Source organism: Cavia porcellus, unplaced genomic scaffold (genome assembly GCF_034190915.1).
Source record: "Cavia porcellus strain 051 isolate PalLab524CR breed Dunkin Hartley unplaced genomic scaffold, mCavPor4.1 scaffold_21, whole genome shotgun sequence".
NCBI lineage: Eukaryota > Metazoa > Chordata > Mammalia > Rodentia > Caviidae > Cavia > Cavia porcellus.
Window position 1 is genome coordinate 31,326,201 of NW_026947504.1, and position 17,757 is coordinate 31,343,957.

Consider the following 17,757-nt stretch of genomic DNA (forward strand, 5'->3'; position numbering starts at 1 on the left):
GCTGTTATGCCAGTCTTCGATAGACTTCTTAGTTTCTTGGTAGTCCCTTTGAACCTGCTTCACGTATTCTATGCTTTCCCTGTTTTCTCCATCAAACAATTCTCCCCTCTTTTTCTGTTCTTCCATTCCACCATCTGTTTTTTCTTGGGTGGGGCTTAGCATTTCTCTAACTATTTTGCATACTTCTAGCTTCAGGTCGTTGATAACTTCATTCCTGAATTGGTCTATGAGGCTCTCTATATGGTGCTTTATGTGTATTGGTGCGGTGTCTGCTATTGCCTGTTTCTCAGAATTGGGGGCCGAGGAGCCTTTCTTGTTGCTGCCTCTTCCCATATTCTCTGTTCCTTATATATGCAAGCTTATATGAGAGGCCCAGCTTCTCTCCCTGTCAGCCACAGCCTGATCGAATTGCGCCGGTTAGGTGTTCCCACTCACCGCTGCGCACCAGGCAGCCTACGCGGGGGCCCGCCCCTCCCGGCCACCGTCAGGCTCTGGGATCTGGGTTGGGCCAGCCTACGGGGTCCGCCGGCAGCGTCACGCAGGCCAGGCACTTTTCACCAATCCCGCCCGAGAGGGGAATGTGTGGCTGGAGTTGCCTGCGCGCCCTGCTCCTGCAGGACTGCTCAGGCCCAGAAAGTCCGCTGGAGTCAAACTGTGGTGGAGTGTCAGTTTCTCTCACTCACCTCGCCACAAGTCAGAACATGCCTCCCTGCCCGTCCTGTTTTCGACTCCGTTCACAGACTCCCGTTCTCAGAGTTTCCGCGCGTCTCTCTCCTTGCCGAGCCGATGTAGAGGCAGCCAGCCACTGCGCGGCGGGAAACCCAAATCGCGGCTTCCAATGGCGCAGGGTCCAGCCTCAGCAGCGAGACTTTTCTGTTCCTGTTTTAGCACCAGGACTGCATTCCAAGTTGGTTTCTCTCAGCCGAGTTCGTTCCTAAGTCAGCAGAGCATAACTCCAACTGCTTATGTCTCTTTAGTCCGCACCATACCTGGCTTCTGAGCCTAGTTTTTCAGAGAGCCTCCGGTAGTTGCTGTTATCTGTCCGCCATGTTCTCCCGGAAGTCCATACCATGCTGATTTTATCACAGTAGCTTTGTAGTATAATTTCAAGTCAATGATTGTGATGCCTCCTGCCTTGCCTTTGTTGTCCAGAATTTAATGCCACAATTCTTAATTCAGTCTGCCCTTCTAGACTTAGCAGATATTTGATATAATTTGTTGAATAGATGATCAGAGGAAGGACAAAATGTTTGTGGGATGGGCCGAGACATCAGTTTGACTTGGGATAGGCTCCCAAAGATGAGATGGAACAAGGTGGCTCACTGGGGTGGTGCACGCTCAGGGGCAGACTGAGCCACAGCCTTAAGGGATGTGAAGACTGTGAAGATGAAACAAAGCCCAGACTTAGCAGCTGAGACAGATGGCAGAACTCCACCAAAGCAGAGCAAGAGTAATGGGAAAGAGTTCTTCCAACATAACTGCTGGGGACAGAGTTGGAGCCTTTGCCCAGTCACTCTCCGCCCATGACCTCATGGTGCATGGATGAATAAGTCTCTGCAGAGGACGGTGTCGGGCTGTGCAGGTGTTAAGCATAAATCACGCCAAGTAAGAAAATTCAAAGTTCACTGTTTCACACACACAGACACACACGCAGTGTCTTTGAACAAAAGACCTTCAAGTGGTGAAAAAAGTATAAAAGCATGGAGTTATAGGCTGGTTTAAATATACAAAGTGAAAACAAAGAATTCTGTTTTAACCTTTACAAGGATTATTTATAAAGGTAAGTTTCCAGATGGCAGAAGATTGTTAAAAGTATCATTTTTCACCATTTTTAGAAAGTTGTCTTAAGTTTCGTTTATGATTATCAGAGTCATTTACAGAAAAATAACCTAAGTTTTTCTTACAGCCCCTCTGGCTTGGTCTATTCAAGGAGTTCTCAAAGCTGGTAGCTATTTATTTTATTTTATTTTATCATGGGAAAGAGTCACTACTGTCAGGGTTATACAGTGAAACTAAATCATAGAAGATTATACCCAAAAAGTAGTAGAGCAAACCTTCTCAGTTTTATGCAATCCTTCCTTTATAAAACCATATCTGTAGCAACAGAACACACATTTCCTTTTTGTAAAGGACTTAATTGCACTTGTTTTCTAATGCTAGTATCTGAAATTAAAAATGTATTGAGGAAAAGTTTGCTAATGAAGCTTATTGTAGGTAAAAAAAAATCTGATGGCATTTTCACTAGAAAATTCTTCAGCCATTTTCACAAATTTAATCAAATCACAAAGCCATTAACTTTCCCTCTTTTATACAGATCTTTTATTAAAAGTGATATTGTCCTAAATATTATTGAAAATAGTTATTTTCTTAGCAACAGTATTGAATATTATTTCTTAAAGACCTCCTCTGCGAAACAGAATTACTTGCTGAACTTCAATCTGTGTCCAATGAGATTACAAAAACTGGCAGATGACTAGAAAAGTTGAAAGCTACAACTGCAAATGGAATCCCTGTAGGCTTGTTACCACTTGAAGAACGGTGCAGTTTCCGCAGAGGAGGAAACCATTTAAGCCAGAAGGAAAATGGAACTCCAGGCGCCCACACGCCCTCCTCAGGCCCCTCCCCCAGGGCCCAGCCCTCCTTCCCCGAGCTCTGGGCTGCTCTGCAGGTCAGCCTGCCCAACCCCCCACATGCTGCCCTTGTCGGGACAGACCAGGAGTTTCTTGCTGTGATTCCCATCAAATGCCGTCCCTGCCTTTTCACAGCATTTGCCTAACTGTCCTGTCTTTGCCTGTTTTTCTCTCTAGTGAACTATGAATCCCTGCAAGTTGTGAGCTAGCACAGAATCCTGTGCATAAAAACGTGCAATAATTTGTGTGAATGAAACACTCGTTTTCTTGCATTTTCTTTGAGTAAGGGTTCATACTGCGTTGCTACTTGTATGAAGGATGCAAATAGACTAGTTAATTGAACATTTCATCCATGTATATGAAATAACTATTACAGAAAATATCAACCACTTAAGAATAAGCTTAACCTCTTAGACTTAACAAACCTTTCATGTGATCCAGCATAGGAACCTTCAGTCAACAAAATAGTAAACTGATTATTGAGAAATAATTTCAGTTCTTTCCTCGATTTGACACTTATTTAGTAAATATTTACAATAGGGATTAGTGACCAAAGAATAAGAAACAATGATGCTATAGGGGAAATATATACAATTATCAAAAATAAATATATAAATAAAACCAGACGTTCTTAAAGAAAAAAATAAGGAAAAGTGAGCTGAAGTTTCTAACTTCTTCGCTAATCAAAGATATTTATTTATGTATTCTAAGAAACATCAGAGGGTTTTGAAGTGTGAATTAGTAAAAGTTGATAAGACTGCTCCAGTTACCAAGTCCAAAATTGATAAAACATTAATCGAAAAGCTTTACTTCTTCTAGGTATAAATAATTTTGCGGCGTACTGTAAGAGATATGGGGGTACATGTACAAAGATTGCAAGATGTGACTCATTTTCTTAAGTAAATAAGTAGGAAAATCTTGAGGTTCATCAAACTTTAAAAATATAAAGAATTTAACTTTAAAATAATGTATTAATGTACCTATTTAATAAAGAATAGCATGCTTGAAAAATTAATTTTAATTATATATGTAAATTTAAAACATTCAAAGATTAATCAGAGATTTAGTAAAACTATTGGTAACAAGTTATAAGGGCTCAGCTACCAGATAACATAGCATTGTGAAAATAGATATTTTAGCAGCACTGCTTATGGTAAACAGTTTGCAATAAGTGATTTTAACTGCTACTTTAGGTCCCAAAATGGTGGAGGTCCAGAGTCAGCAGTTCCGGATCAACTCAAAAGATGGCAAGCCACTGTTTACCGTGGATGAGAAGGAAGTTGTGGTTGGCACAGATAGGCTTCGAGTAACTGGTACGCATCTAACCTTTCTTTTGTAATTCTTTTATGCTCTCCCAGAAGAAAATCTTCCTTACACATCTTTACCCACTCTTTCCTTCCACCATAGCTCTACCCTTTATCTCTTTCCAATTGGTGTAATACAAAGAATTACCATATTCTTCTACCTTCTCTATAACTCAGGTATCTAATTTGCTTTTATTCCAGGTGTATTGAGCATGTGGATTCTCTGTATTTGTACAAAAAAACCAAAAACATAACTTGTTCGTTAAAAGTGAAACAGACTTCTCATAGTCTTTTAGGACTAAAAAGAAATTTTAGAGGAAAAAAATTCAGAATATTTTCTAAATTCATTTGCTGAACTTCTGCAAAGCCACAGTTTTTTTAAAAAATACATTCCAGCATTTTTCTATACTATTCTGAAAAACAATAGCAAAACTGCTCACTCATATCTCTCCCAAATAAAAACAAAATAGTTTTCTGGCCCAAGAAGTAAACTCAACCTAATACAAAGCCTTGTGATTACAGATGTGTATATTTCCTCAAAAACAAACAACTGCGTGACCTTGAGTGAGCATTTTACTGCTCAGAGCTTCACACTTCTGCATTTGCTGGTCTCCCACTGATTTCAGGATGCCTCACAGCATCCTACAGAGCAAGTGCAAATCGCTTGCCACGTGAAGTCACAGGTCTTGCAAAGATTTAGGGTTTGGGGAAGTCAGAAGTAGTATAGAAATACGGGGGCTGCTGGCAAACACACTAACAAGAGAACAGCAGAAAGTTAGAGCCTGGCCACCCCAAAACAGTGTGAGTCAAAAGTGAGCCTGATATGACCCGCACTTCAAGCAGTGCTGACCCCTGGGGATGACAGTGGACGCCTCAGTGCAACCGCTACCTCCAGTGAGTGGCTCCTCCCCTGTGAGTGGACGGAGAAGTCTCTCTCTGGGCTGTTAGTTTCCTGGCAAAAGAGAGATTATGCAGGTGGCCTAATGTGGCTCAGCAGCCCCTGTGTGCTGGGGAGCAGAAGAGAAAGTCAGGGATTCAGGGGCAAGGAGGGTTCTCTGCCCTTTGCTCAGGAATACGGAGGGCTCTGTGACCAGATGTGTGGGACCTTTACATCTGAGAGGTGAATTCTGCTAACACTGAAACCAGCTGGAAAGCTGTGTTTTCCCCAGAGCCTCCAGGGGAGATTTTGTGCTTAAAACCCAGGCAAGGACCCTGGGCTTGGAACCTACAGCTAACGAGCTAACGAGCAGGAATGGATTTAAGCAGCAAAGGCCACCGTGGTTTGTAACACAAAAATAGGAAACTAAGAATCCGCACAAAAAAAGCTTGATTTATTCTTTGTTTATTGCTTATAATTTCATAGCAGCAATTATGACTGAGATTTATACATATAAAATCCATAGTGGTGGTGTTATAAACTTTGATTTTTTAAAGACAAATTCCTATTGAAACTGCCTCCTATGAAAGTTTAGTTCCTGCTTTAAATGGGTTTACTCCACATTGCCTGTGGAGCTTTTTGGATCAGCAAAACTCACAGCAGTTGACGGCCAGGGAGAAGATCAATAGAGGAGACAGTGCTGGAAACTGAAAGAAAAGCTCTGCCTTGTCCCCTCTGTCCAGCCCAGGGCTGGAGGGGCGGCGTGGCAAGCTCTGAGTCCTCATCGTTACTGGGAAAAACAAAACAAAACGGTCATGCCATTTTGTATTTATTACTCAAGCTGTCTTATCAAAGCAAAGTGAAAGCCGGAGTCCGAGTGGGGAGAGGCACCTCAGGAGCCTGTTCCCAGTGCCCAGACAGACCACAGCTGCAGAATTTGGATCTCAAAGAGGACAGAAATTGCCCTTGGATTGACCATCATGGGTGCAGTTGCGCTGAGAACAAGAGCGTTTTCACGGGAGTAATCAGAGACAAGAGGTCTCGCCATGATCAGAAAGGAAGGCGGTGGACACATTGGGAGTCCAGCAGTGAAGGAAAACAGTTTTTCCTGGTTTGAAAAGCTTGTATCAGTCCATTGGTATTCAGTAAATGTGTGGCGTTAACCTGAGAAGCAGCTATCAACGCAGACACCAAAACCTAATAAATCCTCAGCATATCTTAGCCACTGCTGAAGTACTAATACTGCATCCTGCATTTCTGTAACTGAAGGACCCTGCAAACAGCACCGTGTTAGGAAGCATGTATCAACATGCAGCCCTCTGTGACCCACATCAGGCTCTGTTGGCGACTGCGGGATGCTGTCCCAGCCCTGTGCTGTCCCAGCCGTGACTGCTGTGTGACAGTGGAGACAACCCACCCTTCCTACATCCAATCCTGTTAGCATACTCTTAAATTATTTTTAAAGTTAACACTCTAACTCTGTGCTTTCAGTATCCTGTTCTTTTTTTATTCTAATTGTCTGTGTCGATATTATGTAGTTATACCATAACACACAGGGCCATTTAAATGCATGGTTGATAAATCTTTTATAATGGAACTATTTTTCCTACATAAAATTTAAGTTATATGACCTTAAATAATGCACTCTCTTTCCTATAGGAATGGTTATGATGTCAACTATAATCTTGGTTAGCAAAATTTAAAAAGAAATGCAAACATAAAGGAAACAGTTGTACTGAAGATCAGCCGCCCCTTACTGATAATCACTTTCTGAAACCATTCAGAAAAGACACATTTTTATAAGCAAACAGAGTCTAAGAAACATTTCCTTTGAGACTGAATGGCAACGCTGCATGGTTAAGATCCTATGATATGTGCATTTACAATTTTAATAATGGAAAAACTGCTGCTGTTGTTAAAGACAAACATATCACTATGTGAGTCTTATAGCTGCCTGGAAGTGAACCACCCCACTCACATGATAATACAGTGTCATTAATTACTGTCTTACCAGAAGCTAAGTAGTGTTAGGCATGTAAAACTAACTAGTTGGATATATTTCTCTGTAAAATAGTGCCACTGGCACTTTGAATAATTTCAGCTTTCAAGGAAAAAATAATTGAAGTTATCCTCAAATAAAAATTGCTTATGAAGGGCGGAAGTGTAGCTCAGAGGTGGAACCTGGCCAGGCATATGCCCGGGTGCCATGCTCGAAAGCCCCGCTCTGCAGCTGGAACATTCTGGAATTTTGAGCTTGGTTTTGCAGAGGTGTGTGTGTGGAGACAGTAAATGTGTTGACACTTCTTTTTTTCAGTTCACTTATCATTTTGTTTCTATAAATAGATAAAATAATTACACACAAGTTTATAACCCATATTCTATATGTTTCTATGTTATAAAAAAAATCCTTAGCTTTTTATTATAGGTGTTCCTTGTTCCCTGAGAAACCCACTGCAAGTGGGAATATCCCAAGGTAAAATGCATTTAATACACCCTTCCCACCAGAGAGCTCACCTTAAAGATGCTCAGAACGCTTCTGATACTTAGCCGTAGCTAGGCTGTGTAACACGCGCTTGTTCTGCGTATGCCAGCCATCGCATGGCCTGATGGGATGGGAGCTGCACCGTGCTGCCACTGTCCGCTGCTGGGATGAGAGGACTCGACGAGGTGTCACTAGCCCAGGAAGATCCACATTCAACTATTTTTACCAAATGCATAGTGCTTTCGCTTTACCATAAATTTGGTAATCTGATGAGGAAGCATCTGAGTTAATATGTATTTACAACACTCACGTTAGGTCTCCCAGAATAAATCACTACTCAAATTTCAAGCAATGCTATGTAAACCACAATAAATCTACTTGTCACGCAAGAGTAAGCATATCTCTACTTGGCATAATGACTGACTTGTGGGGCATTTGTATATATTTTCAAATATATTTTGCAAATCAAGAGAAGAGGATAGAGAAAGATAAAGAACTAAATATCATGCAAATTACTGACTTAAACTAGTTTCGATTCGACACCAAACACAGAATGTTGTCTATACATGAGACAAAAATTACACACTGGATTATAAAATTTGATTGGCACAATTGATTGTGAAATCTCCACTGCTTAGTATAGCCTTACTATACATTTACATAATGTCCCCATTATCATTTACATTTAGCTTAAGTGGTATTTTAAAGAGAAGTGACTTGTTACAGAATACAGGCAAGTCTGTTTCTCATCTGAATATAATTTCCATGAATTATAAATATAATTTTCATGAACCATTAACCTTCACTTATGTGTGTTCCTTTATTTTAGTTGATGACAGCATTTATGTAAATCATGCTACTAAATCTAGTTGTGATTTTAAAATTTTATTGTGTGCTGATTTGTCTCTTTTATGTACGTGCTACAAGCTCTTATTTCTCACCTGAGCACTTGCATTGCTACTGTCAGACCCAGAATTACTAGGGAAGAAGGAGCTTCCTTAGCAATACAGTCAGTAATGCGTGGGAAAATGGACAGGCTTTGTGAATCACCCAGTTGGTGACGGCTGCTGACAAGACCTTGGCAAACCACAGTGATGGTTTCCCAAACCAGCATCTGAGAAACCTTCACTTGGGCAATTTTTCTTTAATGTCTGATGGCAAAACCAATACAAGAGTAGATTAGGAAATGAACATTTTAATCATCTCAGTATCCCCAAAAGAGGAAACTCTGCATGGTGTGAGGCTGAGTTCTGACATCCTTATGGAACCAAGAGGGAGAGAGATGCTGAACCGCAGCCCCTACTACCCCATTCAGTGGTAGGAATAAATGGGAGTGGGATGTCTTGGGGTGAAGCCTAAGATGGGTAGGGCCTGCACAGGGTGGGTGTAGGCCCTGCTAGTAAATCAGGATGGGTGTGTTAGACTGTGCAGTGCTACTTAAATTTGTGTGTATGCCCATACATTTAAGAGGAAAAATATTTTTAAACATCACACGGACAACAAATCTGTCCTATTAAACCCTTTTATTTCTGATAAACAGGACCAGTCATTCATTCAGATGCATTCACAACATTTTCCTGCCCCAGGCCCCTGTTCTCCTTGAATCCTTTGTCCCCGGACTCCTGTGTTCATAAGCATCTATTTTTAGGTTCACTCTACTGCTCTTACTATTGGAGGTCTTCCATGCTGCCTTAGAGTAATCCTTCTCGCAGACAACACTCAAGTTTAGTTGCTGTTTGCTACTGGTGCACTGCTTTCCATAGCATATTGTTTGTTACTTATACATAAAGAAATCTATAGTGTATAGTCTTAAAATGAGGCCTCTAAATTCAAACTGCATTAAAGCAACTTAGACTATGCCAAGCAGTATGTCACTTTTCTCTTGTGTATTTCTGAGCCCAGTTTTCAGATTGCTGCTCAAACAATTAAGTTCTTAAGCAAATAAATAAACTAGGATCATACAGATTTCTAGAAATTAAAAGGTCTATGTTAAATACTTAGGTTTTAAATTTTTTCTGTTGTGCCTTAGAAACAAAAGGCACAAGACACACTTTTACATGTAAAATCTAAATAGTCGTGTTATAGTACGTGACTCAGTGGGAATTACTCCTTTTTCAGTTTCATACCTAATATTTCTCTAATTTTAAAATAAGCCAACTGATTTGTAATTGCTTCGTGAATCTTACTTCATTGATAAGATTCTGTGATCACACACACCTAAGAAGCAGAGAAGCAGCTCTACCCTTTTGTTCCCTGAGCCAGAACATTTGCGTAAATTCAGCAACGAAGTTTAAAACCTAAAGCTTGAGTAGCTCTTATCTCAAATGTTTTAGACCAAAAATATTTCAGATTTTGGATGGAGGGGTGAGGTCTCTACATCTGAACGATGTATTAAGGGTGGGATTCATGTCTAAAGACAGAATTCATATATGCTTCAAGTACACATTACACATACAGCTTGCAGGCAACTCTAGGCGGTAGTTAGCGCACCCGCACTTGGACTGCAACCTGTCACATGGGGTCAGGTGTGGAGTTTTTCACTTGTGGTGTCATGGCAACCCCCAAAAAGCTTGGAATTTTGGAACACTTTGGATTTTGGATTAGGGACGCATACGTCTGATGTCATTTATTATAATTTTATGTGCTTTGGTATTCTTTAGGGCCTGAAGGGGCTCTTTTCGAACACTCAGTGGAGACACCCCTTGTCAGAGCGGACCCATTTGAAGACCTAAGGTAAGAATTTTTGTTCCTGAGGTCAACGGATGTGCTGGGATAACATGTTAGTAGTAGTCACCAGATTATATTCATTGCATTGATTGGCTTTATTTTCATGACTTTTTGCATACAACTACTAATTTTTTAAACCAAAAATCAGTCACAAGTCCTACTGCTTCTCTTCTGTCTCTGAGTTCCAGGCCTCTTTCCTCGCCTGGCCCCACTGTTTGACTTCAGACTCTGTGCTGTTCCCAAAGCCCCTGCTGGTTCCTGCCCAACCCCGCCCTTCACGCTGGGATCAGAATCACTTTGCTTACTGCAAACTGAAATGCGTTGCTCATTCTGCATCCACTGTAGGAAAATTCTAAGCACTCCAGCGTGTGTTGCTGGGCCTGCACTGTCCAGGCTGTGATACAGCGTCTCCTCTCTCACATCCTCACTGAAGTGGCTGCCAGGCCCTTCTACCCCACACTTTTGCACAAGCTGTTCTGTCTGACCCATGTGACTCTCTGGTTCCATCTCTGCCTATGAAACCAGGCAAAACCTTTATACTTTTTAGTAGCAAAGAACAGCACCCTACATAGACTTTAAAACTTGCAAAATGCATTCTTGAAAATGTCAATATGCACTGCTAATAGAGAAAAGAATGTTAAAAAACCAAGTGCGTGGTAAATCCATATGTGCAGAAAATTGGAGACCTTAACCTTTGATACGATTCTTTTTCATTTGCGGTAAAATATGTATTATATAAAATTCACTGTCTTAATCACTTTGATGTACGCTTTAGCAGCATTCAGTACACTGACAATGTTTGCTGCCATTACCGCCATCTTTCTCCAGAATGCTTTCCCTTTTCCTTTTGACACAGGAGCTCCATACTGGTAAACAGCTCTTCTGACATAAGTGGAAGCATACAGTATTTGTCCTTTTGCAATGGTGTTTCCCTTAGCCTGGTGGCCTTAATCTCTCAATATATGCCTACATACCATCTTGAATTCATAAAACCACCCAGTTCCAGCTTCATGTACAAATTTCTTCTTTTCACAAAGTCTGTGGCCTATGTGTATTTTACCTTATTGAGAAGCTACTAAATATACAGTCACTGTTAATGACAGTAGTGTTGTGTTTTAAAGCACAAAAGAAATGTCTTAAAGCAAATGCTCTGAAAGTTCAATAAATCACTTAAAATCATATTTAAAATTTGAACTTGAAGTGTATACTAGACAATTAGCTTATTAGAATAAATAATGTATAATAGAGAAAACAAGACACAGTAAAACATGTCTGTGAGCGTAGGTCAGATTCACATTTCAGACTGTCTTTTCCCTATTAAAATACTGACAGCAATCCTTACCTCAGGGTATTACAGGGAAGATTTAATAAGATATTGTGTTAGAAGCGTTTTATAAACAGAAAAGTCACATACAAATAATCATTTTTACTATTGTTATTATGCTTAATAGTCACACTAAATAGCAGTTAGGAAATTCAGCATTCTCCGATACTTAATATCTAATTAAATATTAAAGGCACTTAGAGAACATTTGTAACATAAAAATAAATTATGGCTGTAGTTAAATTATAAGTCTTCATTAATTTTTATAAAAGATCATAAGCTTCATATTGAAGAATTATTAGAATTAAAGAAAATGTTATTCTCCTAAGATACAGAAACAATTAAATAATTCTTAAAAAATAATCCCATTAAACCATTTTAAATGATGAAATGCATTTTGGCACTGTCAAAATGCTTTTAAACTGAGCATCAGTGTTTTAAAATATATAAATCTCAAAATAATTCTGTCTCATGTTGTCCCATCAGGATATATATTTGTTTGGTTTATGCAGAAGGATTTTACTAGAAAATAAAAGGAGAAGAGTATTCTCTTGCTTCCTAAAAGATGGTGGTAAGGGAGGAGGACACGGCTTAAGTGTCACACCCAGAGACTGGGAAAACAATACTGTAAGGAACGACCTCGGGAAGGTGGCAAGAATGGAAGATGTGACCCAGCACTTTCTGAATGTCCTCAACTACCAGAAACTGTGCTCAGTACCTTAGTGTTCATTACCTCACTTAGTCATCCTCAGCATTAAGATGTAAACAGCTTCATAATGGAGACAATGAGATCTAGATTGTGCCATGTTTTAAGTCACAGAGCTCAAAATGTAGCTGGCTGATAACTCAGTTTTAGCTGACTCTAACCTCTGTATGGGTACCTCCTATTCCCTGGACAGCCTGAGTAAACCATCCTGCAATTTATGCCTTTATTTACTACCATACTTCAGAGTTTGATTATATCATAGTATATTTTCTTCTGCAAATTTTTACTATAAATTATGTTGCAGATTTTTCTCCTGAGTCTAATAACATTCCTGGACTAAGTGTAGTGAGAAAGATTTTTGGGATATCTTCCTTTATCTAATAAAATAGTTAATGTGGAATTTGGAAGGTTAAGGTCACAATATTTTTATAAACATATCTTTGAAATGTGCCGTTTTTACAATCTAATATTTGATATTTATTCAGTGATAGTCATAGATGGAGACATTATTGACAGATGCCGAAAGCCTGGGGCTCAGCTATCTCTAACATGACATCCACCCAACTTGGTACCAGGCCCAGAGAAGCAACTTAGCTCTCCAAGAGCAACTTGTACATCTCCTTCTTATTCCAGAGATGAACCACCTGCTCTCTTTTTGTGCATGTGCTGAGCCCTCTCCAATCCCAATTCCACAACCACCCAAGCCTCCACTCCAGCCCCCAGGAAATCTTCTGTCTTGTGTTTTGCACAGGCAGCTGCTCCTTCAAATCAGCTGTTGATCTGTCATTTCCCCCACTTCCCAAACTCTTCCCCCATCCAGACCTGATAAAATACTTCCACTTCTTTGTTCTCACCCGAGAGTGCTTGACTCTCCTGCAGCCCTCCTGTGCCCACAATAAAGTCCTCTTTTTCCTTTGTGTCTCTACCACACCAAAAACTTATCAATTATTTCTTGAAGATAAAAGGTAATTGACTTTATGCAAACTAAATTTACATGACACACCACATTAAATCTACTTTTCATTCATACATAATGTAATTTAGTATTTTTTAACATTTCAGCAAGTGTTCTTACTGAACCAGAATCTATGTGCTAGTTATATGGGATGAACAACATACAGTTTCTCACCTTAAGAAGTTAACAGTCTACCGGGGGACAGAAAAACTTAGCTTCTATAATAGGCTGTTCTGGCAGAAATACAGAATGATAGTAGGGGCATGAAAGGATGAAGATAAATCCTTCCCAAGGTGGTCCGAGATGGCTTCTGAGAAAGAAAGCATTTGAATCTTCTACAGCCCATGCAGGGACATAATATTAACCAAATAACCTAATGGGAATTAGTGCTTTGCACAGTCAGTAAAATTAGCAGATAAGCAAAATGACCCCAACTGGAAACTTTGGTATTTCCTCGGCTGAGTGACACAGTGGAAGCTCCCGGTTAGAGCAGAGAAGGGAGCTAACCCATGATACTTCTTGGAAAGCACCATAGATGTGGGGCTGGGGCTGGATTGCCATGGCAGGGACCCACAGGCCAAGCAAGATCTCTGGTGCACCAAAAGCCTAGCCCCAGACTCTGCCCAAGTCCTGACAGAGCCCAGAAGCACCAGGGCTACAGTCAATTAAATCAGTAAATACAGTTAAGGTGGATGCCCCTAGTAAAAAGATAATTTTAAAATAAGCATGGTTTAGAAACTAAAAATACATTGACTATATTTATAACTGATACATAGATAAGAGGAAATAACAAAAGGAATTTTGAAACAGTTATAATTTGTTTTCAGTACAATTATTTCATTTATTATGAGTCCAGGCATAATAACTGAATACTTGTATATAATATGTAATGTACAAGTTAGGAAAATTAGCATTTCCACCTGCTCAAGTATTTTCATCTTTCTGTTGGAAGCCTTAGAATGTGTTTCTTCCATTTCTTTATGGATGTAAACTATTAATAAATTACTGTAGCCTGCAGTCCCTCTGCAGTGCTGCAGGACACTGGAGCTTATTTCTCCTCCCTGACAGTGTTCGGTTCCTGTTACTCAGGGTCTTCCTAACCTACTCAACGCCCAGCCCGTGCTAATAACCACTGTTCCAGCCTCTGTTTCCATGAAATCTACTGTTTCCGCGCTCACAGATGAGTAAGAATATGCGTGCACTGCTTGTCTTTCTGTGCCTGGCTCAGTTCATGCAGTGGCAGCCACGTCGTCAGGGCCAAGGCTCCAGGCCCCCTCGGCTCGGTCCCATTCCCTGGAGTATGTGTGCTGCACTTTCCCCACCTGCTCCTCTGTCGGCAGGGCCTGGGGCACCCCACGCCTTGTCTTTTGTGGGCAGTGCTAAAACAAACCTGAACGTGGAGGCATCACTGTGATGTACTGACGTCATTTTCCCTGAGGAAGTGAAATACACATAGCATAATAGTGGGATCATAAGGTAGATCCGTTTTTAGATTTTGAAAAACTGATAATAAATATTTAAAACCTACCACTTAAAGGGCCACTTAGGAAAATATAATTCTTATTTTCATTTGTTTTATTAAAAAAAGAAAGACTGAAAAATTAGCAAACTATATATTTACCAAAAAGTGACAATGAAGAAAGTCAAAGAAAGAAAAAAATTATAAACAAAGCATAAAGCAGTAAATAGAAAATAAAAAGTTTTAATATAACAAAATTCCATCTGTTGAAGACAAAATGAAAAACAAAATTTCTAAAAGAAAATGCTATGTGTCTTTAACCTTAGGATTGTTTAGTAAGACAATGAAAATACACTAAAGAAAAATGATAAATTTGGCTATATTTATATTTAATTTTTGTGCAATGAAACATACTGTGAATAATAATAGGATATAGTTTTTAATCCCTATAAACTCTTTGTGGTACTGGGGGTTGACCCAGGGCTGTAGCAACAGAACTACATACTTTGCCCTTTTGTTTTTATTTTCTGTTTTGAGACAGGGTCTTGCCACATTGGCTAGGCTGGACTTGAACTTGTGATCTTCCTGCATCAGCCTCCCAGAACTTTAGTGTTACAGGCCTGCACCACAAACCCCAGCTTCCATTTTAAAGAATAATTAGAAAAGCAAAGTTGTCAACTCACAGAAGAAAGAAGGATAATAACACATTTAAAACACATGATTTTTAACCACATTAGTCATTAGGGAAATAAAAAGTCAAACGATGATATAACTCTCATCAAAATAGAAAGTATCTTAAATGCTGGAAGTGTCAGATGCTGGCAGAAACACGAGGAAAGACAGATTCCACACTGAGGCTCAGAACAGCCCTGAGTTCACACTGATGCTCACCACTCTGAAACATAGTGAGGCTTCAGTTAGCAGATCCAATATACGACAGCAGTCTCTTCAGATTACCGTGGAGCTGGAAGTTTCCTGTTGCAAAGTAGCAGCATTGTTAGGGAGAGCTCAGCGGTCAGAGCAGGCTGATGTAGGACAAATCCCTAAGGGACAGCTGGCACGAGGGCCAGCGTGGTGCCCTCCCCGGCTGAGGGCCTCTGTGGGTTTGCAGGAGGGAATTGTGGCCATCTCGGAAGGGCGCTGTGCTGTGCTGTGCAGTCCCTGATCAATGGGCTGCGGTACCTACGTGCACTTTCTCCATGACTGCCGGGGAGATGCAGTCTCTCCATCCCTCATTAATAAGGACTTGTAAATCTTGGGGTTTGGCCAAGTGTCCATGACCAAGACAGCAGTTCTATGACTCCCTCACTCCTGACTCTGGTTAAGAAAGATGGGCACCTGGTCGTTCTGCTTCAGATGACCTGGGATGCAGCGGGGGGGGGGGGGGGGGGGGCTTTGTGGAAATTGAAGAACTGGCTTGATGTGTTCCTGGCTGACTGCCTGCAAAGTGGCTACAATTCTGCTGGTGAGAAAGCTTTGAAACAAATGAAGTAAGCAGGTTAGGAGTAGGCAGGTGCGAGTCTGGAGGAGGAGGCATCACAAAAGGGAGACTCCAAGACAGAATGCTGGACTTCAGTGACCGCTGTGGCCCTCACGAGAGGTCCTGAGATAGTCTCTGCTCCTCTCGGACCTCACAAGACTGCTGTTACAGTGCCTGTATCTGGAGTGAAGGTGCAGCGTGCTGTACAGAGGACACTGCAGCTGCCCACGTGGGGCTGCTGTGAGCAGATCTGAAGCTGTGCAGCCCTTTAACCCTAACCCTAACCCTAACCCTAACCCTAACCCTAACCCTAACCCTAACCCTAACCTTTTCCTGTGGGTTGTCTCCTCCACTAACAGTGTAAGCACTCAATGAGTGATGTTTAATGCATGAGCCAGGAGTTCAGCTAGGGCCTCTATATCTAATGCTGCCTTGACAGCAGCTCCCCCAAGAAGGCAGTGGCTAAGGAAGCACCAGGGCACATGCTTTGCATGGTGCCATCCATCAGGGGCACACTGTGTCCCAGCTCTCGGGCCGGGTCAGGAGGGAAGAGAGAATATAACACTGTCTTGCTTACTTTTTTCTTGTCCATGTGACAAAATACCAGACACCCAAAATTAAAAAGGAAAGGTTTGTTTAGCTTCGCAGTTTGTAGAGGTTTCAGTCCATAATCAGCTGGCTCCAGGCAGGGGAAACACTTCAAGGCAGCAGAAGGAGCAAGAGTAAAAGGGAGAACATGCCTCTTTTCCTCCCTTATATTGTAACAAGCGATGGTGTAGCCCTCACACCGTCTCCCTGCCCTCCTCTTGCACAGGCTGAGGATGTTTACAAAGTAAGGACTCTGGCCCCTGATGAGTCACTTAAGTTTCTGACCTTCTCAAACTAAAACAACAAACAGGAGGGGTAATGGCTAATCTTCCACAAGCCAGGATGCAGAGCTGTGGAGTTACTTGTTTAAGCTTTTAGATTCTCAAATTGACAAAATTTATCAATCATAACAAATCACCCCTTGTCAATTTAGCAACCAGACACACTTTAATTGGTTTCCAGATGCAAAGACATGCTAATTCTTATCATTTTATAACTCAAACATTACAACACATTTAACAATCCTTAAGAACCAGTATTAAGTCTGTCAACATTATATTACATTAGAACTGTAACATTGCATCCCTGATCCCCATGAAAGAGTCTTGCACATCCTTTATACATTTAGTCCATCTGAAAGAGTTGCCAAAGTCCTAACAGTTTCTGCATTGCTGAAAAGTCCAAGTCTCAAGTCTCCAAGATGTAAGACAAACTCTTAACTGCAAGCACCTGTACAAATGAAAACAAAGTTTAAAACTTTCAACACATAGTGACATAAGATACAAAGAATTGGAACCAAAGCCAGAGCAAAATCCAGCAGGGCAAACATTAAGTCCTGTAGTTTCACATCTGAAGCATCTGAAGCAATCTGTGGCAAACTGGAGAATCCAAAGGGCTTGAGTGAATCCACTGCAGTTGCACTTTAGGTGGTTACAGCTCCCACAGCTTTGCTCTCTCTTTGCAGCTTTCCTTAGATGACCCACACTCATGGCTTTTCCAGACTTTTGGGGTCTCCACTGCACCTTTGGCTTTACCTTTACAGCTTTACATACTGCCCTCTCAGGGGCACACTGCCTGGCCTCCTGGCCTTCTGAAATTGAAGTGGAAGGCTTTTTAACCCATAACTCTTGCATTTTGTATGTACCTAAAACCAACACCACGTGGATGATGCCAAGATCTGCTGCAAGCTGGAGCAGTAGCCAGGCTTTTTACTCTGTTGGCTGTC

At 41.0% G+C, this 17,757-nt stretch overlaps 1 protein-coding gene across 6 annotated transcripts in view; it reads left to right on the forward strand.

Moving 5' to 3' along the window:
* Sgcg (sarcoglycan gamma) overlaps positions 1-17,757 on the forward strand; it is a 124,302-nt gene that overhangs the window by 96,602 nt on the left and 9,943 nt on the right. For all 6 annotated transcript variants that reach the window (XM_063232514.1, XM_003477395.5, XM_013140961.3 and 3 more), the window contains 2 exons: positions 3,824-3,943; positions 9,954-10,026. In XM_063232514.1, the coding sequence (XP_063088584.1) occupies positions 3,824-3,943; positions 9,954-10,026 (193 nt within the window). The remainder of the gene's footprint in view (positions 1-3,823; positions 3,944-9,953; positions 10,027-17,757) is intronic.